Source organism: Henckelia pumila, chromosome 1 (assembly GCF_033568475.1).
Source record: "Henckelia pumila isolate YLH828 chromosome 1, ASM3356847v2, whole genome shotgun sequence".
In the NCBI taxonomy this organism is placed as follows: Eukaryota; Viridiplantae; Streptophyta; class Magnoliopsida; order Lamiales; family Gesneriaceae; genus Henckelia; species Henckelia pumila.
Genome location: NC_133120.1, coordinates 65868365 through 65894432, shown reverse-complemented (window position 1 = coordinate 65894432; position 26068 = coordinate 65868365). Strand labels below are relative to the sequence as shown.

Below are 26068 nucleotides of genomic sequence, written 5' to 3'. Positions count from 1 at the left end.
TTTGTTTTTTTTTCTTTTTACATCCGAAATTTTTTTCATTCCGCGTCTGAATTTTTGTCAATCTGTATCTTAAATTTATCCGTTCTGTATCTAAAATTTAATGGCATACTTTTTTTTAACCGCTATTTTTTTCTTATAAATATACCTCTCAATTCTTCATTTTATTCATCAATTATATGTATATATATATATATATATATCTGCATTTTTCTTCACTTTCTTTATATCTTCATAATTTTATCCAACATGGATGAAGATTACAATAAAACTTTTATGAATTTTTTGAACTCTTCAAATACTGAATAAAATTCATATTCTCAAAATTCCAATGTTCGTCCTATACAATAATCTCAAAATTTCTCAAATATTTCATATGTACCACAACGTCCTCATAATTTTCAGCGTCCTCCAAATTTGTTAATTAATATGAATAATGTCTATCGAGCTCTACATATTATGTATCTTCATGTATATTTTTCGAAGATGAGCAATCAATTTTTCATGGGGCCTCATCTTCCTTATGGATTTCATAATCCAGAAGCATCCACATTCCCTTCAAACGAATAAAAAAGGGTCGATTAGAGGTTGTTGACACCGAGAAGTATTTCACAATGTCGTCTTCTGTACCAGTGTCTCAATTTCTGCCACATTCGTCTCTATTTGGACTCGATATCATTATCCTCGGTAGGAATATAGAGACGGTCTATGAAGATGATGATCAGAATAAGTAGAACTGTCTGGTCACTAGAAGAAGATAAGATGCTTGCAAGGTCATAAGTCTTTGTAAGCACAGATCCAGTGATTGAGAATGCACAAAAAAGAAGCTTTCTAGACACGTATTAGTTATTTTAGAGGAGTAAAACAAACATCGACATGTTGAAACTACCGAGAGACAATTGAAGCAGGTAAAATCACATTTCTTTAACTTTAAAATGTTGTTGAGTGAGTTTAGTGAAATCTATGTAAGTGGCATACTAATCACGCGAGCGGTTGGAGTGACAATGATATACTAACCAAAGCACATGAAGAGTGGATGAGTAAAAAAAAATAACAAGTCTTTCGAGTACGAACATATTTGGAGAATTCTCAGAGAAAGCGAGGAGATGCTCCATGATCAGGAGACCATCACTTCAAAAAAAAAAAAAAAAAAGACTTGGACTGATAGGATCGGTTGTGGGGGTGTGGTAAACTGCTTAAACGATATGATCGGTTTGGGTGTGGATAGTAATTTCTCAAACTGATTGGCACTGTTGCAATTGACCTATGAAACTACAAGATTGTGTTCAGTTGAGTTTGGTCAACTGAACCGTTTCCTTCATACGTATCGATGTTAATTGGAAAACAAATATTATGTGCAAAATGATGCCAACTAACAGATTAGAACTTGTGATTAAATGGTTTTATCGAAGCAGTGAGTGAGTGAGAGTGCTCGACTGAAAGTAAGATAACTCAAATGTTTATTTCTGGATGTTCGGAACAAAATCTCCTATGTCATCCCTTCTTCCACCTCAGAAAGATTCACTCTAGAAGACGTTTACTATTACAATAATTTGCAAGAGTCCACTCCAAGACTAGGACTTACACACAATCGCCTATCCCAAAACTCCTAGACTCAAGAACTCGGCCCTCGATTTCTTCTTGTTACAACGAGGTTTGCAGTGCCTCAAATGATAAATACATCTACAAAGCTTGTATTACAACTCAACACTTAGCACAATTTGATCCTACTGATCTGATATGTTGATATGCCCGCTTGTGTTCTTCGGCTCTTGATTTCTTCTTTGAAGTGAACTTTTGAGTTCCTCGACTAGAACGTATCTGATAACTTGAATATATGCACAAATATTTTTCTAAGGATCCAGATGCTTTTTCAAGCACCCCTTGATACGTATTTATACTTGTCGGGCAACGACTCTTTCAAATTCAAATAGTGGCTGTTAGCTTGTCTTTTCCTCGTACATTCTCTGACGTGATCGTACAGTGTTGTGCTCTGGCTTCTGCGATGTCGGCTATGTACGGAAAATTCTTTCCACAAGAGTTAGGTTGATTCAGTCTTGATCACGCAGAATCTAGATATGATTTAGTCTAGCAATTTTTTAGCTTCGATTTTGGCTGTGGGGCAGTTTGATTATGAGAAACTAATTCAATTTAGCATATGTGAAACTGATTCAGTTTAGTTCCTTAAACTTAATGCAGTTTACCTCATTACTTCGGTTGAGATTCGGTAAAAAGTCAACTTAGTTTATATCGTCAGTTTAACTCCGAAACTTGTCCATTTTTCTCCTTTGGTTCTGCTCGTTGAGCGCGTGCAGTTTACTTCTGATTTTTGCTTGTTCAGTTTCCAAAAATTTCTCCCTTTTTGATATTATCGACACTCTTATTTTGAATGCGCTGATCTTTGCGGTACTTGAATGCTTCTTCACTTCTTCTGGAAATCCTTGAATTCTTCATTACTTGACTGATCTTTAGTCCTGCTCTTGTACTCTTCAGTTTCTGTATCTTCAATAACTTATCAGTTTTTCCCCTTTTTTTAGTATAACTGTATAACATTCCCTCTCAATGGGTGAGGTTTCATTGATCCAGATGTGAGATCTAAGCATGAATGCATCATCTTGCTCGACTGATATTCTTGGTATGACTCATACTATTGTTCTGAGTTGAATCTCGATTGTCATTACTTGATGGAGTTTGATCCTCTCAAATTTCTTTTATTAGCTTATCACTGCAACACGTCTTTGTTCCCCATTAATTAATGATTACTCTTGGTAGCTAGTTTTGGGAATCGTGTTGTCTCTTCATATTCTTAAGAGTACCTGAAATGTACATGGGAAAACGTGAGCATATGTGTGACTCTTTGTATTATCAAAAATCGTCTATAAATAAGATGCTAGGATCATTTTAATTTAACTACGATATCATAACAAAAATGGAGGCACATATAAAGAAATACGAAGATGAAGTTTCCGCGAAGACAAAATCCATAAGAACTAAGGTCAAGTCCTTGCAGTCAGCTACTGCTCCTCTCCTACAAGAAGAAGATAAACGGCTTGGAAATTATAAAAAATGAATTGGCAACTCCAAGTCTGAAGATGTATTTAGTTCTCAAGGTGTCTTTCTATTGATGCTCGTGAAGGAGGTTCAGATGCTAAACAAGATTGCTGCCACTCCAGAATTTTAGGAGGATTTTGCTAGTGAGCTAGGCACCTGGATGTGTTTCTGGATGATGGCTGTGGAATGGGAAATATGTATTGTAAAACATCATCTATGAATAGAATCTATTTTCTACTAGCTCTGTTGTTTTGCCTATTTCAATTTATGCACAGTATTACTTAGAAATGGTAGACAATTAATATCATAAGAACATATAAGCAGTTGCGAAGCAAACTGAATTAATAAAGCCAAAAAAAAAACTTGAAATTAAAAAGTTTAAGGAAAAGAAGTGTAGTGATCCTTACCGAGATCACCTACTAAGCAGAACTTAAGCATGAAATTAAATTAATTAAAACAGTAAACCGAAATAAACTGCGGAAGCATAAAATATTATACAATCTTAAGAAAAGAAATCTGTAAATACCTAATAATTATACAACCAAATCGAATAATGTATTAGCCAAAATACATCATAAATTAAGGACCAAGGCAAAATCCCAGCTGGCCATCCACTACCTGTAAGAGTGGGTGCCCAGTGAGCCAACTGTGTGGCTATGGGCTTTGATGACTCTTTGTATAAACAATCTTTTGTTTAATATTATTTACAATTTTATGGCAATGACTTTATATTACTTCATATTGTTATATTGTGATATACTATTGTTGTTTTGATAAAGACCTTGAATATACTATAGTGTATGTAAGATGTGGTAGAACATGGAGATGTCTATCATGAAATACATCTTATAGTCACTGTATATTCTAAAAACCGTTCCTAGTCGATTGAGCCGTCCGATAATAAGGATAAGGATCGCTCGAGTTTGAGACTAGCATTTGCGATGCGGAGTACCACGTTTCATTGGTAGGGAACATGGAGATGTTCGAAGCATGCAAATGGATATTCATAGGATGAATAATCGAACTACCCTATCCGGACTTTCCAAGTGGTTATCACTTATCGAGTGGATAAAGTCCGCGGTTTTGGTTGTACACCATTAGTCCTTACGACTTGAAACATCATGGAGACTCTATATGCTAGTGCTGTGCTTTGACTCGTTTACCGACTCTATGGGGGTCATCAGGTGTCGAGATTGGGTACAGTTACGACACATATAGGAGTCAATGCATTGTTGTCAAGGATTCACCACATACTTGCGAGTGTGGATATCCTATGCGATCTGAGGAGATATTAGTGTGACAAATCTCTGGCCAGAGTACTTGATGTGATTTAAGAAATGGTTTCTTAGTAGCACATGCGATGTCACTAATTTGATCTTCAAGATGTATTGCATAGTTATCGAATCTTGAGCGACTCTCGATATACCAATGGTTGTTGATTCGATCGGGATATATGGATGAAGGGACCGTACTGTACGCTAACCAAAATCTACTGGTTCTTGTAGGCACTATCAGTGATACCTAGGGAATCATGGGGCGATGTTGCTAGGCGCTTTACCATGATTCGTTGGGCAAGTCGGAAAGTGTTGTTCCGAGTCACAAGGAGTTGTGAGCCCACGGCTAGCTGTATCCCTGAACCATTGAGGGTCACACAGTGTAATGGAGTTTTAATCCCCGTTGAGATAGTTAAATTTAAAGAGTTAAATTTAATGAACTAAGGAGTTGGACTTCTTAAATAAGAGTAAGGGAGTAGGATTTCTTAAAATGACATAGGGATGGACATTTTTGGAAACCACTGAATTCGGATTCAGGAAAAATTTATTTTGACTTTAAAATGTGCAGAAATGGTTTCTGTGCACATTGGTGAAATCGGTTCATCAATCGGAGTCACGATGAATTTTATATTAATTTCTGAACGTGCGGGCTTTGCTTGTCGGGCTCTAACTTATGACTAATGGGCCCTAAGGTGTTAGTGGCCTGCATTATAAATAAGTTATTTCAGTACAGAAATTACACACAACAGCTCATTATTTTTGAGAAGCAAAAATCGAAAACCCTAGCCTCTCAAAGTAATAATCGGCCGTCCCCTTCCTTGCTCTGCCCGAGAAATTTCGGTCTGTGATTTTGAATCGCAGTCAGGAATAACGAATCAGATTCGTTTAATCTCTTCGCAGAAAAACTTCTGATAGATTTTCTAGTGCAATCTATCAGAGGGATTTAAACCTCATTCGTGGACCTGATTGAAGGAGTTCATCGGTTCCAGGGAGAGACAACAAGAGCAGATAAAATCTGTTGGTGTCCAGTAATCTCGTTGCGAGATTGAAGGTAAAATTTAATAACTGTTATTTAAATTTTACACACACAATAATTTAATCGTTGAACGGTTGATACCCACACCATGGAATTGTTCCATGATAAAATTTTTAAACTTCCGCTGCACCGGGTATCAATCGTGATTGATCTGACCGCCAGTTTTCCAACAGTGGTATCAGAGCCAGGTTGCTCAGATCAAACGATTAAATTAATCGATTGTACAAAATTTTTGAATCTCGGTTTTTGGAAAACAAAATAAATATTTTTAAATAAAAAAATTTTTTTTTTCGGGGGCAAAACCCGGGCAGCGATTGGATCGCTGCCCGGTGGGGCAGCAATTGTTGCTGCCCCGGGCGGCGCACGGCGCCGCCCAAAAGGGGCGCCGTGCGCCGCCCAGGGCAGCGCTGTGCGCTGCCCAGGGCAGCGCTGGGCGCGGCCCAGCGCCGCGCTGTGCGCTGCCCAGCGCCGCGCAGGGCGCTGCGCAGGGCAGCGCTCGGCGCTGCCCAGGGCGGCGCACAGCGCCGCCCAGGGGCGGCGCTCGGCGCCGCCCAGCGGCGGCACCAGGCGCCTCCAGGGCAGCGATAGTCGCTGCCCTAAGGGGGCAGCCGGGCTGCCCCCGGCCCGCGCCCCGGGTGCGGGCCGGCCCGGGAGTGTCCCGGGCGGCCCGCGGGAAAAATTATATTTTTATTAAAAATTAATTTTAATATGTTAAAATTTTATTTTTGGTCCGGTCAAAAATTGTTTTTGATTGGTTCACGAGATTTCGGATCGAATTGTTCGAGTCCGTAAATTTTAAAATTGATTTTGGATAAATTTGAATTTTTGGAAAATTTTAATGTTTTATCCGTAAATTGAATTTTGAAATCAATTATTTTGGTACAATTGATGATAAGATATGATCTTATGATATATTGAGTAAAATATGATTTTATTTGTAAAATTGGATTTTATAGATAAAATATGATTTTATTTGATATAGAGATAAAATATGATTTTATATGTGAAATGAGATTTTATATATAAAATATGATTTTATCTTGTTTAAATTTGAATTGCCACTGCATGTTATCCAATAAATTAATTTTGAATTAAATGTTATTGGATAAGGATGATCGATTGCCATGACCAATTTTGTAGGTGTATGTTAGGAATTTACATTTTGTTTTTATTGTTGTTGGTTTTATTAATGGGCCTGGTTTATGGCCCGATATGAATGTCATATGTAATAAAAGTGGGCTTGGTTTATAGCCCGTTCCCACCCCTAAAAATGTATCCCTACTTGTCATTGTTATTTATTGTAAATACATTAGATTTAGTGGGAGATCAAGATTTGAAGACGGTGGGCCCAGCAGACAATAAAGACTGAAGAAATGTAAATTGGAAGCACATGTAATAGGATTGCATTGCATACTGCATATCACCTAGGATTGGACTAAGACCCGTGATTGGCAACCACGGGTCAATTAGAAATGGAATCGATCATCCTATATAATATTTGATATTATGATTGTATGCATGTTTAGACATAAATTGCGTGAATCCGGCAAGCATGCAATAAAATGAATATGATGAGACAAATATTTTTATAATTAAAAATCCCTCATTTTAAATATGATTTAAAATTTATATCAAGATAAATAAAGGAAATTTAAATTTGTTTAAATGTTCCCACCTTCCATCAACGGTCAATGTATGTGATGCTACCCGCGGATATGGTCCGGCTCATATTATTGGGGGGGCCCGTCCGTCGGAAAGCTGTACATTGGATCGACAAATGTTGTAAGTTGGGTGGAACTCCCATGGGATCGGCTCATATTATTGGGGGATCCACATGGCGACCGTCCATCACAACTTAATATTGATGGGTCATCTTGACATGTCACTTTAAACGGCGTCATATTATTGGGCCCTTATTGGACATGAGGTAAACACATGGGGGTTGCTTTGGAAGCAATTGGGCTCTACCTTTTGAGAATTATGGTTGGCTGATATTATTCGGGACCATAAGTTTGTCAATTGGACTCCATGTTCTCACTAAGGAAAAAGTTTCCCGTTTTCACTAGAGGGTGGTGAAATCGTTAAAATAGTGGGAGTGAGATTCATAAAATTAAATTCGCCTATTTTATGTCTTAGTAAATTGTTAAACAATCATTGATATATGTCTGTTTTTCTTTTCAGTATTTCATACAATGAATTCGCGAAATCCATTATTCTCGATCCTCGAACAAAACAAATTGACTGGCGCCAACTATACGGAATGGTTCCGGAAGTTGAAGATTGTCTTAACTTCGGAGAAAATGCTCTACGTGTTAGAGAAAGCACCTCCGAAGGAAGCACCAGCTGACATAAGTCCGGAGGAATTGGCCAAACTTGATGCATGGTGTGACCATGACATCAAGACCAAATGCTATATGCAAGCCTCGATGTCTGATGAACTCCAGAGGCGATTTGAGGACACGGTGAATGCTGCTGACATTCACACGCAACTCAAGGAACTTTTTGGGGCTCAGTCGAGGGCTGAAAGGTTCGCTACTGTTAAGGAGTTGATGACGTGCCGCATGCGTGAAGGGACTTCGGTCCGTGATCATGGGGTACGAGTGATTTGGCTCATACAGAAGTTGGCGACCCTAGATTTGGTGTTGGAGCATGAACTCAATGTGGATTTATTGCTTCTGTCTCTTCCTTCTTCATTCGATGGATTTGTGATAAATTTTAATATGAACAAGATAGAGGCCACCCTTGAAGAGATGGTCAATATGCTCGTTACATATGAATCCACACTTAAGAAGGATAAGCCAGCTTTCTTGGTGGGCTCCTCATCTTCTGCGAAGAAGGGGCCAAGTATGAAGGGCAAGAAACGTTCTACCCCACCCAAGAAAGTCGAGCCCGAGAAGAAGCAAAAGACAAAGGCTTCAAACAATGGAAAATCCAAGGATGTTTGCCATTACTGCAAGAAGCCGGGTCATTGGAAGCGCAACTGCAAGGAATATCTTGAGCAGTTGGGAACTGCAAAGGGTATGTTCTATATTGAAATAAACATGTCACTTAATACAACTTCTTGGGTATTGGATACCGGATGTGGATCTCACATTTGCAATGATTTGCAGGTGATGACAAGAAGTCGCAGGCTTAGAATGGGTGAGACCCAGCTGAGGCTCGGGAATGGTTCCAGAGTTGAAGCTACGGCCATTGGAGATGTTTGTTTGACTTTGCAGAACGGTTTTAAATTATTGTTAAGAGATGTTTTATTTGTGCCAGATTTAATTAAAAACATTATTTCTATTTCTATGCTTGATAGAGATGGTTATTCTTGCAATTTTGTGAATGGGATTTGCAATATTTACAAGAATGAATGTTTAATTGGAAATAGACAACTTGAAAACGATCTATACAACTTAAAACTAAAAGACGTTCCAGTGAATTATGTTGATAAACCGGCGACAACAAACAAAAGGAAAATCGATAGTCAAAACCCGGCAAACCTTTGGCATGCTAGGCTAGGTCATATTTCCTCAAGGAGGATGAACAAGCTAGTGGGAGAGGGCATGTTTGATATGTCTGATATTAATTCTCTACCTACTTGTGAATCCTGCCTAAAAGGAAAAATGACTAAATCTCCTTTTAAGGGGAAACCTGAGCGTAGTCAGAATCTGTTGGATTTGATCCACACAGATGTTTGTGGTCCATTTAGAGTAGGGACTCAACATGGCCACACCTACTTCATTACCTTTACTGATGATTATTCAAGGTATGGGTATTTATATTTAATGAAATATAAGTCTGAAGCATTTGAAAAGTTCAAAGAATTCAAGGCTGAAGTAGAAAACAAGCTAGGTAAAAGTATTAAAGCACTTCGATCGGATCGAGGTGGAGAATACTTGAGTACCGAGTTTTTGGACTATCTGAAAGAGAATGGGATTCTCTCTCAGTGGACTCCTCCTATGACACCACAGCTTAATGGTGTATCGGAGCGTCGTAATCGAACTTTGTTGGACATGGTTCGATCTATGATGAGCTTCACTGAGCTTCCACCTTCGTTTTGGGGCTATGCGCTTGAAACGGCGGTATTGTTGTTGAACAACGTCCACACTAAAGCAGTGGACAAAACACCATACGAGTTATGGAATGGCAAAGCTCCTAAGTATTCGTACTTGAGGATTTGGGGATGTCCTGCTTACGTGAAGCGGACAGTGGGAGATAAGTTGGATAGTCGATCCAGCTTATGTTATTTTGTAGGGTATCCGAAGAATTCAATCGGATATTATTTCTATTATCCTGCTGAAACAAAGGTGTTTGTTTCTAGGAATGCCACCTTCTTGGAGAAGGAGTTCTTATTGGATAAGAAAGGCGAGATGATGGAACTCGAAGAAGTTCGAGAAGAACCCGAAATACAAAATAACGATCCTACACCTCAGGAACCATTGCTGGACACGCCTGCACCTAGAAGATCCGAAAGGACTTCTAGACCTCCAGTTCGATATGGTCTTCTTCTTGAAGGGGATCAAGATGAACCCGACATTGGATGTGATCCAAGAAACTTCAAGGAAGCAATTTCTGATGCGGATTCGAATTTATGGCTTGAAGCTATGCAGTCAGAATTGGATTCGATGCATACAAACCAAGTTTGGTCTTTAGTAGATCCTCCCGATGGAATTGTTCCGATAGGGTGTAAATGGATCTACAAAAGAAAGCTTGGGCCTGATGGTAAGGTATTGACCTACAAGGCGCGATTGGTGGCTAAAGGTTATACTCAAAGGCAAGGAGTTGACTATGACGAAACCTTTTCACCAGTTGCAATGTTCAAGTCCATAAGAATCCTAATTGCCATAGCTGCATGGTATGACTATGAGATATGGCAAATGGATGTGAAGACTGCTTTTCTTAATGGAGACATTAAGGAGGAAATCTATATGAAGCAGCCTGAGGGGTACACATCCATGGGAAGCGAGCATAAGGTATGCAAGCTTCAGAGATCAATTTATGGTCTAAAACAAGCATCAAGAAGTTGGAACCAGAAATTTGATGAAACAATAAAAGATTTTGGTTTCATCAAGAACCCGGAGGAACCTTGCGTGTACAAGAAAGTAGTTAAGGATGCGGTGACATTCTTAGTACTTTATGTTGATGACATCCTACTCATTGGGAATGATGTAGGGATGTTGCAGTCAACAAAGATATGGTTATCAGGTAGATTTTCGATGAAGGATTTGGGAGAGGCATCCTACATTCTTGGGATACAGATCTATAGAGATAGGTCTAAGAGAATGATAGGACTCACTCAATCAACCTACATCGATACCATATTGAAACGGTTTTCAATGGATGGGTCCAAAAGAGGACATCTACCCATGTGTCATGAAGTTTCTCTATCCAAGTCTATGTGTCCCAAGACTGATGAAGAGATAGAGAATATGACACATGTACCATATGCGTCAGCTATAGATAGTATCATGTATGGGATGATATCTACCAGACCGGATGTAGCATTTGCTCTGAGTGTCACGAGCAGATATCAGTCTAATCCTGGTCAAATGCATTGGAAAGCCGTGAAGGACATTCTTAAGTACTTGCGAAGGACTAAGAATATGTTCATGGTTTATGGAGGACGAGAACTCAAATTGGAAGGCTATACCGACTCTAGCTTCCAAAGTGATGTGGATGACTCGAAGTCAACCTCTGGATTTGTGTTCATGCTCAATGGCGGTGCTGTCTCTTGGAAGAGTTCCAAGCAGGACACCACAGCGGATTCCACCACTGAGGCTGAATACATTGCAGCATCAGCTGCTGCTAAAGAGGCCGTTTGGATGAGGAAGTTCGTCCAAGAGTTGGGCGTCATTCCTGAATTTGTTGGTCCAGTCCCGGTGTACTGTGACAACACGGGTGCCGTTGCTCAAGCAAAGGAACCAAGGTCTCATCAAAGATCCAAACACGTACTGAGGAAATACCACATAATCCGGGAGATTGTGGAAAGAGGAGACATCATTGTCGAACGAGTGGCCTCTGCAGACAATATCGCTGATCCGCTTACTAAGCCTTTGCCAGGACCATTGTTTGACAAACATCGCGAAGCAATGGGTCTACGTAGTATGACTAGTTGGCTATAGGGCAAGTGGGAGATTGTAAGAGTGGGTGCCCAGTGAGCCAACTGTGTGGCTATGGGCTTTGTGACTCTTTGTATAAACAATCTTTTGTTTAATATTATTTACAATTTTATGGCAATGACTTTATATTACTTCATATTGTTATATTGTGATATACTATTGTTGTTTTGATAAAGACCTTGAATATACTATAGTGTATGTAAGATGTGGTAGAACATGGAGATGTCTATCATGAAATACATCTTATAGTCACTGTATATTCTAAAAACCGTTCCTAGTCGATTGAGCCGTCCGATAATAAGGATAAGGATCGCTCGAGTTTGAGACTAGCATTTGCGATGCGGAGTACCACGTTTCATTGGTAGGGAACATGGAGATGTTCGAAGCATGCAAATGGATATTCATAGGATGAATAATCGAACTACCCTATCCGGACTTTCCAAGTGGTTATCACTTATCGAGTGGATAAAGTCCGCGGTTTTGGTTGTACACCATTAGTCCTTACGACTTGAAACATCATGGAGACTCTATATGCTAGTGCTGTGCTTTGACTCGTTTACCGACTCTATGGGGGTCATCAGGTGTCGAGATTGGGTACAGTTACGACACATATAGGAGTCAATGCATTGTTGTCAAGGATTCACCACATACTTGCGAGTGTGGATATCCTATGCGATCTGAGGAGATATTAGTGTGACAAATCTCTGGCCAGAGTACTTGATGTGATTTAAGAAATGGTTTCTTAGTAGCACATGCGATGTCACTAATTTGATCTTCAAGATGTATTGCATAGTTATCGAATCTTGAGCGACTCTCGATATACCAATGGTTGTTGATTCGATCGGGATATATGGATGAAGGGACCGTACTGTACGCTAACCAAAATCTACTGGTTCTTGTAGGCACTATCAGTGATACCTAGGGAATCATGGGGCGATGTTGCTAGGCGCTTTACCATGATTCGTTGGGCAAGTCGGAAAGTGTTGTTCCGAGTCACAAGGAGTTGTGAGCCCACGGCTAGCTGTATCCCTGAACCATTGAGGGTCACACAGTGTAATGGAGTTTTAATCCCCGTTGAGATAGTTAAATTTAAAGAGTTAAATTTAATGAACTAAGGAGTTGGACTTCTTAAATAAGAGTAAGGGAGTAGGATTTCCTAAAATGACATAGGGATGGACATTTTTGGAAACCACTGAATTCGGATTCAGGAAAAATTTATTTTGACTTTAAAATGTGCAGAAATGGTTTCTGTGCACATTGGTGAAATCGGTTCATCAATCGGAGTCACGATGAATTTTATATTAATTTCTGAACGTGCGGGCTTTGCTTGTCGGGCTCTAACTTATGACTAATGGGCCCTAAGGTGTTAGTGGCCTGCATTATAAATAAGTTATTTCAGTACAGAAATTACACACAATAGCTCATTATTTTTGAGAAGCAAAAATCGAAAACCCTAGCCTCTCAAAGTAATAATCGGCCGTCCCCTTCCTTGCTCTGCCCGAGAAATTTCGGTCTGTGATTTTGAATCGCAGTCAGGAATAACGAATCAGATTCGTTTAATCTCTTCGCAGAAAAACTTCTGATAGATTTTCTAGTGCAATCTATCAGAGGGATTTAAACCTCATTCGTGGACCTGATTGAAGGAGTTCATCGGTTCCAGGGAGAGACAACAAGAGCAGATAAAATCTGTTGGTGTCCAGTAATCTCGTTGCGAGATTGAAGGTAAAATTTAATAACTGTTATTTAAATTTTACACACACAATAATTTAATCGTTGAACGGTTGATACCCACACCATGGAATTGTTCCATGATAAAATTTTTAAACTTCCGCTGCACCGGGTATCAATCGTGATTGATCTGACCGCCAGTTTTCCAACACTACCTAGTCCCTCCTGGATCCACCTGCCTCATCCAATCTCAAACCTGCCCCATGAAATAGGGTGTTCAGATACATAAAGTACGAGACGTGAGCATAAAATGCTCAGCACGAGAGTATGAGTATACCGTATTATATAGATGCATGAATGCAAGTGTACCACCTACTGAAACTAGAGACCAAGGATCAGATAATAAAGACAGATTGGTCCCTGGTATGTAGCACGCTGTGCCGTCGCTTCAAGAGGTGGCTCCTATACCAATACCAGTGGATACTCCGGACCCAAATCGATGGAAGTTCATCCACTAACAGGATAGGGTAAGACCCTATAATATCCCAAAGATATAGCTCAACGTGTAACATGCATGCAGCATACAATCATGTCATAAAATATGCACATAAAATCATGCAAGCACATAATACATGCATACTCAGTCAGGATATCTCGAACAGTACTTTCATACCTCACTACTAGGCAAGCTTTACCAGCTCTAGGTCCATGCCTATAGTCCGCACTACAATGCGAAATGATACTAATATCATTATATTACTCCAAAAGCCTTAACTAAGCTATTGCATACTCCTAAATATTTTTAGGAAGCAAAAGCTATACCTGCGTCCGTCATCAGCCCGTTGCTGCCGCTTGACTCAAAAAACTTAGGCACAACTCTGCTACAATGCCAGGATCGCTCCGCTACTTTCGGATTTCCAATAAGATGCCAAGAACTCCCTAGATCTGACTAGAAAGACTAAGAAACGAGAGAGAAGAGAGGAGATCGGCGATTTGAAATGAGGCCTCGGCTCCTCTATTTATAGACAGAGAACGAAACGTCCGTTTCTCCATCATTGCGTACGTTCTCCATCGTTGCGTCCAATGTCCCATCATGTTCGTAAGCAATGGCGTCATCTTTCTAATGTCACGGATGACATCAGCTGACCAGAACATTGCATTCGTTCCACGACCATTACGTCCGTTCTACCCGACCCTTCGGGCCATTTCTGATCATTCTGGGTCCATTTCCGGGCTCCGTTAATCCATTAGGAATTTCCTTAATCATATTTTAATTAATCTAAACATGATCACTTGATTAATATACTCATTAATCGCTAATTTCGGATACGGGTTACTACATTCTCCCCCACTTAAGATATTTCGTCCTCGAAATCAGATCTTAAGTAACAAAATAAAACAACATGCAGAAACATATTTATTCGGATTAAACTTTTACAACTGAACACAACACTGGAATAAAATCAAAATAAATCAGGATGTTCTGAACGCATCCTGCTCTCAAGCTCCCAAGTGGCTTCTTCAGTTCCTCGGCGCTGCCACTGAACTAGAACCAAAGGGATAAATTTATTCCGCAACACTTTATCCTTACGATCCAAGATACGAACCGGTCTCTCTACATTAGTCAATTCAGTATCCAACTGAACTTCAGACGGCTGCAAAATATGAGACTGATCTACCACATACCGTCGCAACCGAAATACGTGAAACACGTCATGGATACTGGAAAAATATGGTGGGAAGGCTAACGGATAAGTTAAATCACCAATGCTCTCCAAGATCTCAAACAGACCGATAAATCTAGGTGACAACTTTTCTTTGAGACCAAATCTGAGAATCCTGCGAAAAGGTGAAACTCTCATAAATACTTTCTCCCCAACATCGAACTGCAGAGGTCTACGCATGGTATTAGCATAACTGACCTGACGATCCTGTGCAGTCTTAATCCTTTTCTTGATCTGATCAAAAATATCTGCGGCTTGCTGGACTAACTCTGGTCCCTATGCCTGTCTCTCCCCCACTTCTTCCCAGAAAAGTGGAGTACGACAACGTCGCCCATACAACGCCTCAAATGGTACCATCTCAATGCTACAATGGTAGCTGTTATTGTACGCAAACTCAATCAATGGCAAATGATCATGCCAGGCTGAACCAAAATCCATAGTACACGCCCGAAGCATATCCTCTAAGGTACCGATAATGCGCTCTGTCTGTCCATCAGTCTCCGGGTGATAGGCAGTACTCAAACTAAGAGTAGTGCCCATAGCACGCTGAACACTCCCTAAGAATCTGCAAGTAAACCTGGGGTTTCAATCGCTGACAATGCTCACCGGCACTCCATGAAGTCGAACGATCTCATGAATGTACAACCGAGCCATACAAACAACAGTGTACTCTCGACTATAGGGAATGAAATATGCTGACTTGGTGAGTTGGTCCACCACAACCCAGATAACATCACAATTTTTCGAAGATACCGGCAAACGAGTCACAAAATCCATCGTGATAAGCTCTCATGTATGTTGATGCATCAGTCCGTGCATACTTGGTCAAATATCAACAAAGAATTTGAAAGAAAAGAGTCGCAAAGGGGGATGACTCTAACATGAATTCTACTCCGTTCAGCCAATTCTTTGGTGGAACTTTCCCATATGGATCCGACCTTCTATACTACTAGTATGTTGTCATGATTACAGTGAACTACAAATTAATATACCTATTTCTATTTTTTGTGTGCGTTTTTTTTATTTGTTGTTGTGTGAACTTTTTTATTTGTTGTGTGCTTTTTTTTTAAGTTGAGTAATTTAATGTCTTCATAACAAAATATATAATATATGATTTTTTAATTATCTTTTTCATTATTTGCTTTTGATTTGATCCAAATATGACAACTACAATAAATAATAAAAGAAGAGAGAACACTCAAATCAATAAAAATTTGACCAAATAACCCACTAAAATTTAATATAGGAGCTGAAAATAACAACAAAAATTTGAAAAAAGAACCAAAAATAATGTTTTTTTAAGGTCCAATTAGCAATTTTGGAGGATGACATTTTCCTAATTAACAACATCCTCCAAAATCAATCTCTATTGCTAGAGTGGAATTGAAAAAACCTCGAATCCATCATTCTCCACACGAGCAATTCTCTACTTGTGATACAAATTGAAGAAGCCTTAAACTCCAATCCACAAAATTTTGATAATATATAAAGTAAAGAAGTTCATGTCTACTTATGAAGAATCACATAATAAGATACTGCTAAAGTTTGCGAAAATGAATTTCAACCTTTATTAATTCCATTTCATATCAAATGTGGGTTCAAGAGGTGAACTGGTGAAGTGGCTCTACTAGTAATTAAGGTGTTTAAAAAAACTGCAGATGAAAAAATTAGTGAAGACATATATTCAAGAGGCGAAATGGCTCTACCTCTACATGCAGTAATCATATTCCTACTATGGAAGAGTATATGAAGCTGGCACTTGAATCAACGGCATATAATTTGTTGAACACTTGTTCCTTGGTTGGGAATGATAAATATAGTTTCTAGGGAAGATTTCGAGTGGACAAGAAGTGAACCATTGGTCCTTCGAGCTTCATCAACAATCGCTAGGCTAGTGGATATGGGGTAAAAAATTTAGCATCTTTTTTAATTTAAAACCTTAATTATGTTTATGGACTATGGTTACACTACTCGACCTTATTTATCTATGATTGTCTCACAAAATTGACATGTAAGACGATTTCATAAGAGTTTTTGTGTTATATTAATCTATAACAACTCTAATTATGATTAAGGTACTCCTTTGATATATATGAATGGATAGAAACTTATAGTTAATTGCATGAATAATTTGTAGCTGGAACAAAAAATATTGGCGGTGGATTGTTACATGAAAGAAACAGTTTGGCATTTGATGAATTTAAGAAAAGGATATGGAGTGCGTGGAAGGATATAATCAAGAAGACCAATCCCGGCTCCCATGGGCTGTTGTACGGTTTAAAATATTTGAATTGCACAATTACTACCAGTTATATTTTTTGATAAAACAGCAAGAGATCGGTCCTACAATTGGTATCAGAGTCAAGACCATGTGTTTGATTCTCATTAATTGCAAGAGGTGCAATTATTGGGATGACGATCGAACCATGACGCTAGGGCTGCTGTACTTAAAAGATTTGAGTTGCACCGTAATAAAAAAACTATAAGCGTCATAGTTTCTTTGAATTACATCGACTTAACACATTGGTAATTGAAAATAAATTAAACATTTTTTAAAAAAAATTTAACACGAGTTATACTAAAGTTTTATTGTTTGGAAAAAAGAAGAAACAATGAAACAATTTTTTTAAAAAAGATTCTCAGAAAAGAAACCAATTTAAATATATGATTTCAATTATTTTGTAAACACAACTTGACACTAAAGAAAGTTGCTTTCACCGTTTGCCTCGTCGAAGGAGATTAAGAATAAAATATATGGATAGCATATCTATTTTTATTTCCATTTATTATACACTTGATCTAAATGTGGAAAGATGAAGTGACGTTCAATCTTATAATTCGCATCGAACAGTAGCTTCATGTTTTCAAAATCGGATCAGATCGGTGGGTTCGATCGAGAGAAACCGGTCACTGATCCGCTCCGAAACACTCCTAAAAATCATTTTTACAATTAAATCGGTTAGAACCGGTCGAACCGATACAGAACCAGTCAAGAACCGAAAAAACGATTCAATAGATTTTGCGAAATGTTTTTTGAAAAATAAATTTTTTTTATTTTAAAACTTTAATTTAATATTTTATTATATATATGATTATTTGAAATTTTTATTTCGTTAAAATATTAATTTAGTAATATTAGAGTTTTTCTAATTAATTAATTTATTTTTGAAAAATATATAACAATAACTAATATTTTAAATATATTTATATAGTTATTTAGTTTTCAAATTATGATAAATATATATTTTTGTTTATTTATATATATCGTTTAGGTTTTTAAAATTTAAAATATATTGTTAATTATATTATATTATATTATATTATATTATATTATATTATATTATATTATATTATATAAATGATTTTTCGATCCGACCGTCTGGGTAAAACGGTTAGATCAATTGGACTGATTTTTAAAGTAGACTGATTCGATCACCGATCTGGTTATGACGTTGGATAAAATAGATACACAAAGTAGGTGAGGTAAATAAAAACAAAATCCTATAATCTTTTTTGCAATATAAAATTTGGGTGTTTCAATAAGATTGAGGTCAGGTCTCGTTTACATGTGGACAATACCAATGTATCCAAATTAATTTGGCTGTGTGGATTTCGATTTTTAAAAAAAAATAAAACAAAACAAAACAAAAAAACCAAATTAAAATTGATTGGTTAACCCCAAATTCTTAAAAAATTTGAATTAAATTACCTAAACCTGATATCTAAAACTTCATTGTTGTATGAATATAAATGCTAGGGATGGAAGGGACTAAAAACTGGAGAAAAAGTAAAGCACAAATTGATCACTTCCGACCAGAGGTAATGTGTTGTCTTTACAAAGATAACAAAGCTACAAGTGAAATGCCTAAAATTTCACAATACAAACCAAGAAAAAACCCCTTTGTTACAAGCCCGGAGTAAAGAACACAACTTCACAAATTATAAGAATAAGGAGGTTTCCGTAATCCGTAATTCATACAGAAATGTAATCAACAGTTGGAAGATCATTCCAGTGATCCCTTGAGGATATTTTCTACAACAATTTCTTCGATTTTCCTTTCCGTTTCATGTTTCTTCTGCTTCACAAATACAGGCAGTACCAGGTGATTTTTGTATACATATTTGACAGTAAAAGTAATATGTACCGAGTACAATAAACAAATGCAAGGGAATTATGAACAGAACACGGGATTGTTGCATCCATTGGCAAGTAAACTGCCTCAGCGGTGTACCCTCTTTCTGCTCAGTATTTCTTGCTCCTTTAGCCGATGTTGGAACCTAGCAAGACGAGCTTGAAGACTGACCAGACTAGCAGCTTTGCGTGAGAGTACAAAACTCAATTGAGTCACGTAGTTGTCAATATGGCTGCCTGGTTGATCAACTTCTGCTAATAGCTTCATTTCCTGATGATTCAAAGTAAAAACATGTTAAAAAAAAAAAAAAAAAACCACATAAGCATGGAAATGGTTAAATTCCTTCCTTCAAATTTGTTTTGATTTATATTTACTTATTTAGCTTTAACATTAGCTGCTGGAATTTGAAGTCAGTCAGTCAATTGACACAAAAAAGATATTTATGAAAATTATTGTGAATTATAAGTAAGATAGAGAGAGAGAAAACCGAACAAGTATCAACTTACTTCACGAACTACCTCCATTGTATCTTCAATCTCTTTTCTATGGGCGACAATAAGGGCTTCTTCCTCCTACAAAGAAAAAAATTAGCTACTAATCAGCATGTACTAAAAGTACTTTGATGAAATTTAACCATATAATAGTTATGGTATTTAGGAAGGAGATTCCTCAAGACCAACCTCAAGTATTTCACTGATGCTATTATCAGGGGTTCGCTCAGGCACATACTGTTTAGAACTGGTATTAGTTATATCAGAGCGATCAGCATTTTGTTGCTTATAACTACTGGCTGACATATCCTGATATTCACTGTCTTTTCTTGTCTCAAGTCCCGGCCTTTCGAGCCTTTCATCCCTGTAAGCTTTTTGCCGAGGTGGAGATACTTTCTGCACCTTTACTTCTTTCTCAGCCGAATTTTGCGAATACACAATTGGGTTCATCTTCTGACTGGTGGAAACCTTGAAAGTATTTTTTATATCACGTCGCTCCTTTTCCAAACCCCCAGCAGTTGCCACATTTTCCTCACGGCCATCAAAGATAATATTAGAATAGAAGTTAGAGGGTGGTTTCTCATCTTCGGTCAAATAAGTGTAAGATGAAGTTTCCTTCTCTAAAACCCTTCTACCTGGATCCACTAATTTAGCTTCTTGCTGCTGGTCATAAAAGTCCACAGTCTCATTGGAAACAGACGAAGTTGGAGCTGATGAAGATTCCTTCAGGCTGGACGGTAATGAACTGGCCTGATCCTTCTTAGGGTTCCCACTCTTGGAAAGACTTTTGACCCTGTCACGCATTTGCCTTTTTCAGTTAAAGCCTCATAAAACCACGCGAGGAATTAAATTTGGAAAGAAAACAATCTCACCGATCAGCGTATCTTAAGGTATTGAGAGTATGCTCGCATGAGCCAGCATTTGGAGAAATGCATGAGATCATAACAGTTCTCGAATTGCCAACAAAGGAGTCACGGAGAACCTCAGTGAGTTTGCTTCCACGGAATGGGATGTGAATCTGGTCATTGTCAAGAGCACGAATACACTCCTTTAGGGCCAGAAGAGACTTGTTTATTTCTGCCCCTTCAATCCTAACAAGAAAAATATCATCTGTGGTTGCAAGGTATACATGCCAATCCTATTATCAACCAAGAGAAAAAAGCTACAAACAGGACAGAACTAATTCAAGCGAGTAATAGAAAGCTCTTTTTTAAAAGTAAAGATGGATGGGAAACTAAAGGAGATACTAAAATTGTGACGGTAAGAAACTGATGAGTACAGTGCAAGTCTCCAAAGGAACATTCTCCCCAAGACTAGTATTAATCTTTACTGAAATGCCACAAACCAAATTACACAAAAAGACCATTTTCCACGGTTTCGAAAAGAATCCAAGTCCTCGTTTCCATTATCAGATGACCTATACGACAGAAACAAAATTCTTCTTTCACCAATCAAGGATGAAAAAAGGAACCTCATCTCAACCGTTGACATCTGATCAGAGTATTTAAATATGAACTAAAAATTAATTTATGGCTTCTGCAGAATTCAGTGAAAATCTATGATCAGGATAACAAGAGGCACAAAATCTAAAGTTGCACCAACACCAAGACCTTGAAATAGCATCAAAAGCTTCGAAAGATATAAACAGTTAACATGTCTATAGATTAAATTATTATTATTATTATTATATTAGTCAATAAAAGAGCCAATCAAGCAACTGAAAAAATTAGCCAAAACAAAATAGAAATGCAAAATAACACAAGCCATGGCCCAAGAGAGTTAATACCGCGTTTGCCTGTCATTATCCGTGGTGTCCGCTCCTCTCTCACTACCAGCAAGGTCAATGAAAGAAATCTTGCCAACAACCTTCCCACTCCTGGATTCATCACCATCATTATTTCGCTTAGATTCTTTCACCTCATTATGCTTCTTCACAACCAGTTGCAATATTGCATGAGATCTAGAAGATTCTTCATTAGCACCAGTGGAACCAGTACTTCTTGCAGCATTTCCTCTCTCAATATATTCTTTCACCAATTGGACGTCTGATACCTCAAACTCCTGCAGTCCAACAATGCAAACTTGCTGTCTGCCATTTTCCCTCATGCATAGTTTCCTACAACAAAAATACTGCATTGGCACAGGTACAAAATTTCAAACAAATCTACAAGGGATAATTGTTTGAACATTTTTGAGTCTGTACTTCGACTGGCGATCAAGTTTAAGGTATGAAATGGACAGCCGGAAATTAATTATGACTCCCTCGAAAGAGTTGAAGATACTTGGCATTATCAAAATGCAAGATTTTCAATATCAATATTATCAATTAATTCTGGGTTTTAAATGGAAATGAAAAGAAACAGTCGGAATATTAACTTCCTATCACTTAGAAGATCAAAAAGTTTCCCGCCGTATATCTCAAAGTAGCTCAGCCACAGCTTGAATCTTTGATTGCGATAAATAGGCAGACGCAGCAATCTGACAAGGTCTTGAACAGCTCTAAGAGGCAGCGGCTGCATGGTGTATGTTTTACCACTTCCTATGAGAAAAAGGACAAGTAATCAGCAATCTTGCAGAATATAGACAATGAGACTAAAACCCAGTAATGCACAACAAATCAATTGTGGACTGAAGTACAGCTACTCCTAAAATTGCTACCCTTCACCAGAATGCATTCGACCAGCAGAACCTTAAGAATGTCATTGAAAGACAGTTCAGTTGCGCAAATGCCTTACATCGTAAAGAGGAGTTCAAGAAAGGAACTTTTGATGCATTAAACATATTAAAAATTAAATGCAACTGGAGTCAAATTACTTGAATAATCTAAACAACATTTGAGTTGCACAGTAAACCATCAAGGGATCATCAAATGATGATACTATAGAAATAAACCAAAATACATTTGTAGAGAATTACAGAAATGAATAACATAAATAAAACGCAAATTACATTCATAATTTTAAATACTAAACATCAAACTTCATGAATTACAGATAACCTACCATCTTGAATCCAAAATAGCCACTAGCAGGCAAGGCTTATCTACCACTGAAGCTATAAACAAATGATATAAACAAAGAAACACACCTGTCTGGCCATATGCAAAACATGTGGCTTTGGTACTCCGAAAAATGGTGGGTATAATTGGCTCCACAGTTTCACGGTATACCTAATTAGAAAAACATAATGCCTTGATGAGAACAAACCAACCGAAATACGGATCTATTAACAATAAAGACTCTTTCTCCCAACTTCAGCCCCGGTGCCCCATTCTACACGTGCAACCCAAAGAAATGAAAGAATAAAAAGACCACCATAACCAACCAATAGAAAAAGGAATTAAAAAAATCAACCAATATGTGGCATTAAGCTAAGATAACAAAAATGGAAACCCAAATCTTAACAAGAAGTGGAGTTTATATTCAACACAAATGTTTACCAGCTATGTTGCATGGATACGGGTACGGGTATCGGGTCGGATACGATACGGGTACGACAATACGGGAAATTTTGAAAATATAGGACACGATACGGCTAAGATACGGCTATGATCAGGCGGCGGCGAGCGGCGGCCGGTGGCCGGCGGCGGCATGCCGCGAGCGGAAAGCTTCAAGCAGTGGGTTGGTGATGATAGACGACGAGAGAAACAGAAAGTGAAAAAGAGGAACGATCGAAGAGAGAATAGAAGATTTAAGGCTTTTTTAAGCCCAATTGATATTAATATATTTATTAAAAAGTCCTCATAAATTTCTCACTTTTCAATTGCACCCTTAAAACTTTCAATTTTTTGAGATTTGAGCCAAGCCGTACCCAAAAACGTACCCAAGCCGTATCCATGCCGTACCCAACTGGTCAAACTTGAAAAAAGTCAACGACACGTCATTTGCCATATCCAACACACGTATCCGCGTGTCGTACCCGTACACGTGCCGTACCCGATACTCCAAAAAACAAATTTTTTAAAGTGCCCATGCTACATAGTTTACCAGCATCAACTTCCAATTGGAGGCAGTATTACCTCGTCGTTTGTTACATGCTCGCCTAAAACTGCATCAAAACAGAACTCGTGCTTCTCCACATACGCAGTTAGGTCTACCTTCAAACCAGTGCTCAAATGTAAGTTCCTTGAGTCAGGCAAGAATAATAATTTATTCAACTCTGTTGCCAATCAACCTCAACATCATAATATGCAAATTTTCAGACCTTTAATTTGGGTTCGTGGACTGTTAATAAAGTATCACCAGATACAGTCACGACGTCATCCTCTTTGCGACCGACTTCCTTCTTATTGAGAGGTCTTTTGCGCACCTATGCCCAGGAAATACACTCATTTATATTAGCATATAGACTCAAGAAGCACATCAACATAAATATCTTCTTATACGAAAAAATTTGGAGGTAATCCAGCTTGAGAAAGAGAATTCTGAGGGTTTTGCAACATACCACAACTTTAATCTTAGCAACATTACTTTCCCTTGTCGTGATTTCTTTTTCATTTGTAGACGGTACAGCAGGAGCCTCGGCATCTATTTTGCCACCCTGAAGAATGCTGTCCATTCCATCAAAGTCACTATCATAGTCATTGGTCTCAGCAGGCATGAAAGGTGATGGCTCGAAAGGCTTTGAGATAACATTCTGAAGACAAATATTAAGAGATTATCCATGATCAGCACAGATGTTATAGCCCTCACAAGTGCAATATAACTTTCCACAGATGAAATTTGGTGTGACATACATCAGATAAGAGTTCTGTGTCATCCATCGAATTTAGATCCAAAAGACCAGCTCCAAAATCTCCTCTGAACTCAGGAGAATTATATCCATCTGATGCAGCAAATGGACCCGAACTTTGGACGCTCGGAGTATAAGGATCAGAAACAGTTTCACCATTGAAGTGTAGATTCCTCATTGATTTGAAAAGCCTCTGTTTCTCTTCCATAGACTGCGGTCCATAACCCTTAACAAAAACAACGTTACACTCTACCAAATTAATGATGAATTCGAAATGTCAATGTTCACAGAGAGCAATAACCAAACTACTTTCGCTCACCGAACCCCACCCCCCCCCCCCAAAAAAAAAAAAAGGCATTGAACAACACCCAAGAAAAACCGAAAACACTGCTGTTAACAAGGGAACTGCTGAATGCTGAGATATAATAGCCGTACAAACTCTAGACAAGAGATACAAACTGCTATATAACTCTAAATATACAAAATAAAGTACAAGCATTTAAGTGAAAAGAATTCTAAACCTCTCTTCCAACATCAAATGTGACAAGTCACAAATGTATACAAAGAGTGCCACTGATACAAAACAGGTTAAACCATCAGAATCTCGGTCCCTGCTAATGAAAGTTGAATTTATTTTCCCACAAAAAATATAAAAAAATAATTCACAGACTAACTTCAGTCCAATTGCCATCAGATACAAAACATCATCAATAGGGATGAAAGTGGATCCTATAGAAATAAAAAAAAAATTAATATTTACCTGCATGAGAATGTTAGGGAGCAGGCGATGATCAACTGCATTGGATGCCATTGGAGAAGCAAGATGCTGCAAGCCTGCAGACTGAAGCCACCTTGACATCACGGCATCCCCAGCATCTCCACTGGACGCCCCAGGTCCAGTGGCCTCATACAGAGCAGTGGCTGCCGCTGAACTGCTCTGGTGTATCTGGCCACCCATGTGGCGAACCGATCTCTTTTGTGGACCAATTTTTAAGATCTAATTATTTCACACTACAACCAAAAAAAGAGAGAGCAAGAGATAATTCAACACAATAACCTGCCTGATATACACCATACAAATAATTGATAATCCCATCACTCCTAAACTTATTATCAAAATGGACAAAGATCATCACAGATTGACCAAATGGGCGTGAGAACGAAGTTAACAACATACATGCAACCGCCGTTTACAACGATTGAATCTCTTGAATTCCAACCGATAATTTCTAGACTTAAATATCGCATAAATCGAAAATGCAACCCAAAAATCATCGTAGAAAACAACCCATTTCATTGCAAGTTATCTACTTTTATACAAGTACCATAACAGAAGCGTGAAGAATTCGTGTGCGCATACCTGAATCAGAAAAAGGATCGAGTATGGAATGAATATAGATCTGATAGTGAAAAAACCCTAAATACTTGCACCTGAAAATTTTCTTGCGATTCTCTTAGAGAGTGAAATGAATGTAATTCAATAATGACAGATGATTTATAAACTTAATTTTTGTGTTGCTTACAACATTTTATCAAAATTATTTTTGAACTAAATTAGATTTTCATTTCCAATTGTAAAAGAAAAGTTAAATATATTATAATATATAAGATGCATATATATTTGTTTTTGTAATTCTTGAATTTTTATCGACGCTGATTTTTTTAAAAAAAATCATTTGAGCTCGTACTTTTTTTAGAAAAAAAATGTAAACTGAGATATTAATTAGCATCAAAAGAGGTTACAAACTGAATTATCAATAACGTCGGAATAACACGACCGACTAGATCAATCAAATAACCGATACTTCTAGCTAAAGTATGAGCAGTCTGGTTCGCTTATCTTTTAGAAAAAAACAAAA

The 26068-nt window shown here is 38.0% G+C and overlaps 1 protein-coding gene across 2 annotated transcripts; it reads right to left on the bottom strand.

Moving 5' to 3' along the window:
• Positions 1-18642: 18642 nt before the first annotated feature.
• Positions 18643-25709, bottom strand: LOC140872951 (kinesin-like protein KIN-13A). 2 transcript variants are annotated; one of them, XM_073275915.1, is made up of 13 exons: positions 25570-25709; positions 24970-25220; positions 24214-24435; positions 23922-24113; positions 23682-23786; positions 23497-23574; positions 22566-22647; positions 21855-22017; positions 21265-21594; positions 20351-20569; positions 19668-20271; positions 19494-19559; positions 18643-19257 (listed from the first exon to the last, which is right to left on the bottom strand). In XM_073275915.1, exons 2-13 carry the CDS (start codon positions 25165-25167, stop codon positions 19075-19077), a joined length of 2442 nt encoding a protein of 813 aa, XP_073132016.1. In that variant the 5' UTR covers positions 25168-25220; positions 25570-25709; the 3' UTR covers positions 18643-19074. The 2 variants fall into 2 exon arrangements, with proteins under 2 accessions (XP_073132016.1, XP_073132083.1); XM_073275982.1 differs by lacking the exons at positions 20351-20569; positions 21265-21594; positions 21855-22017; ... (5 more) ...; positions 24970-25220; positions 25570-25709 and having other exon boundaries at positions 19668-20009; positions 20114-20249.
• Positions 25710-26068: the final 359 nt, after the last annotated feature.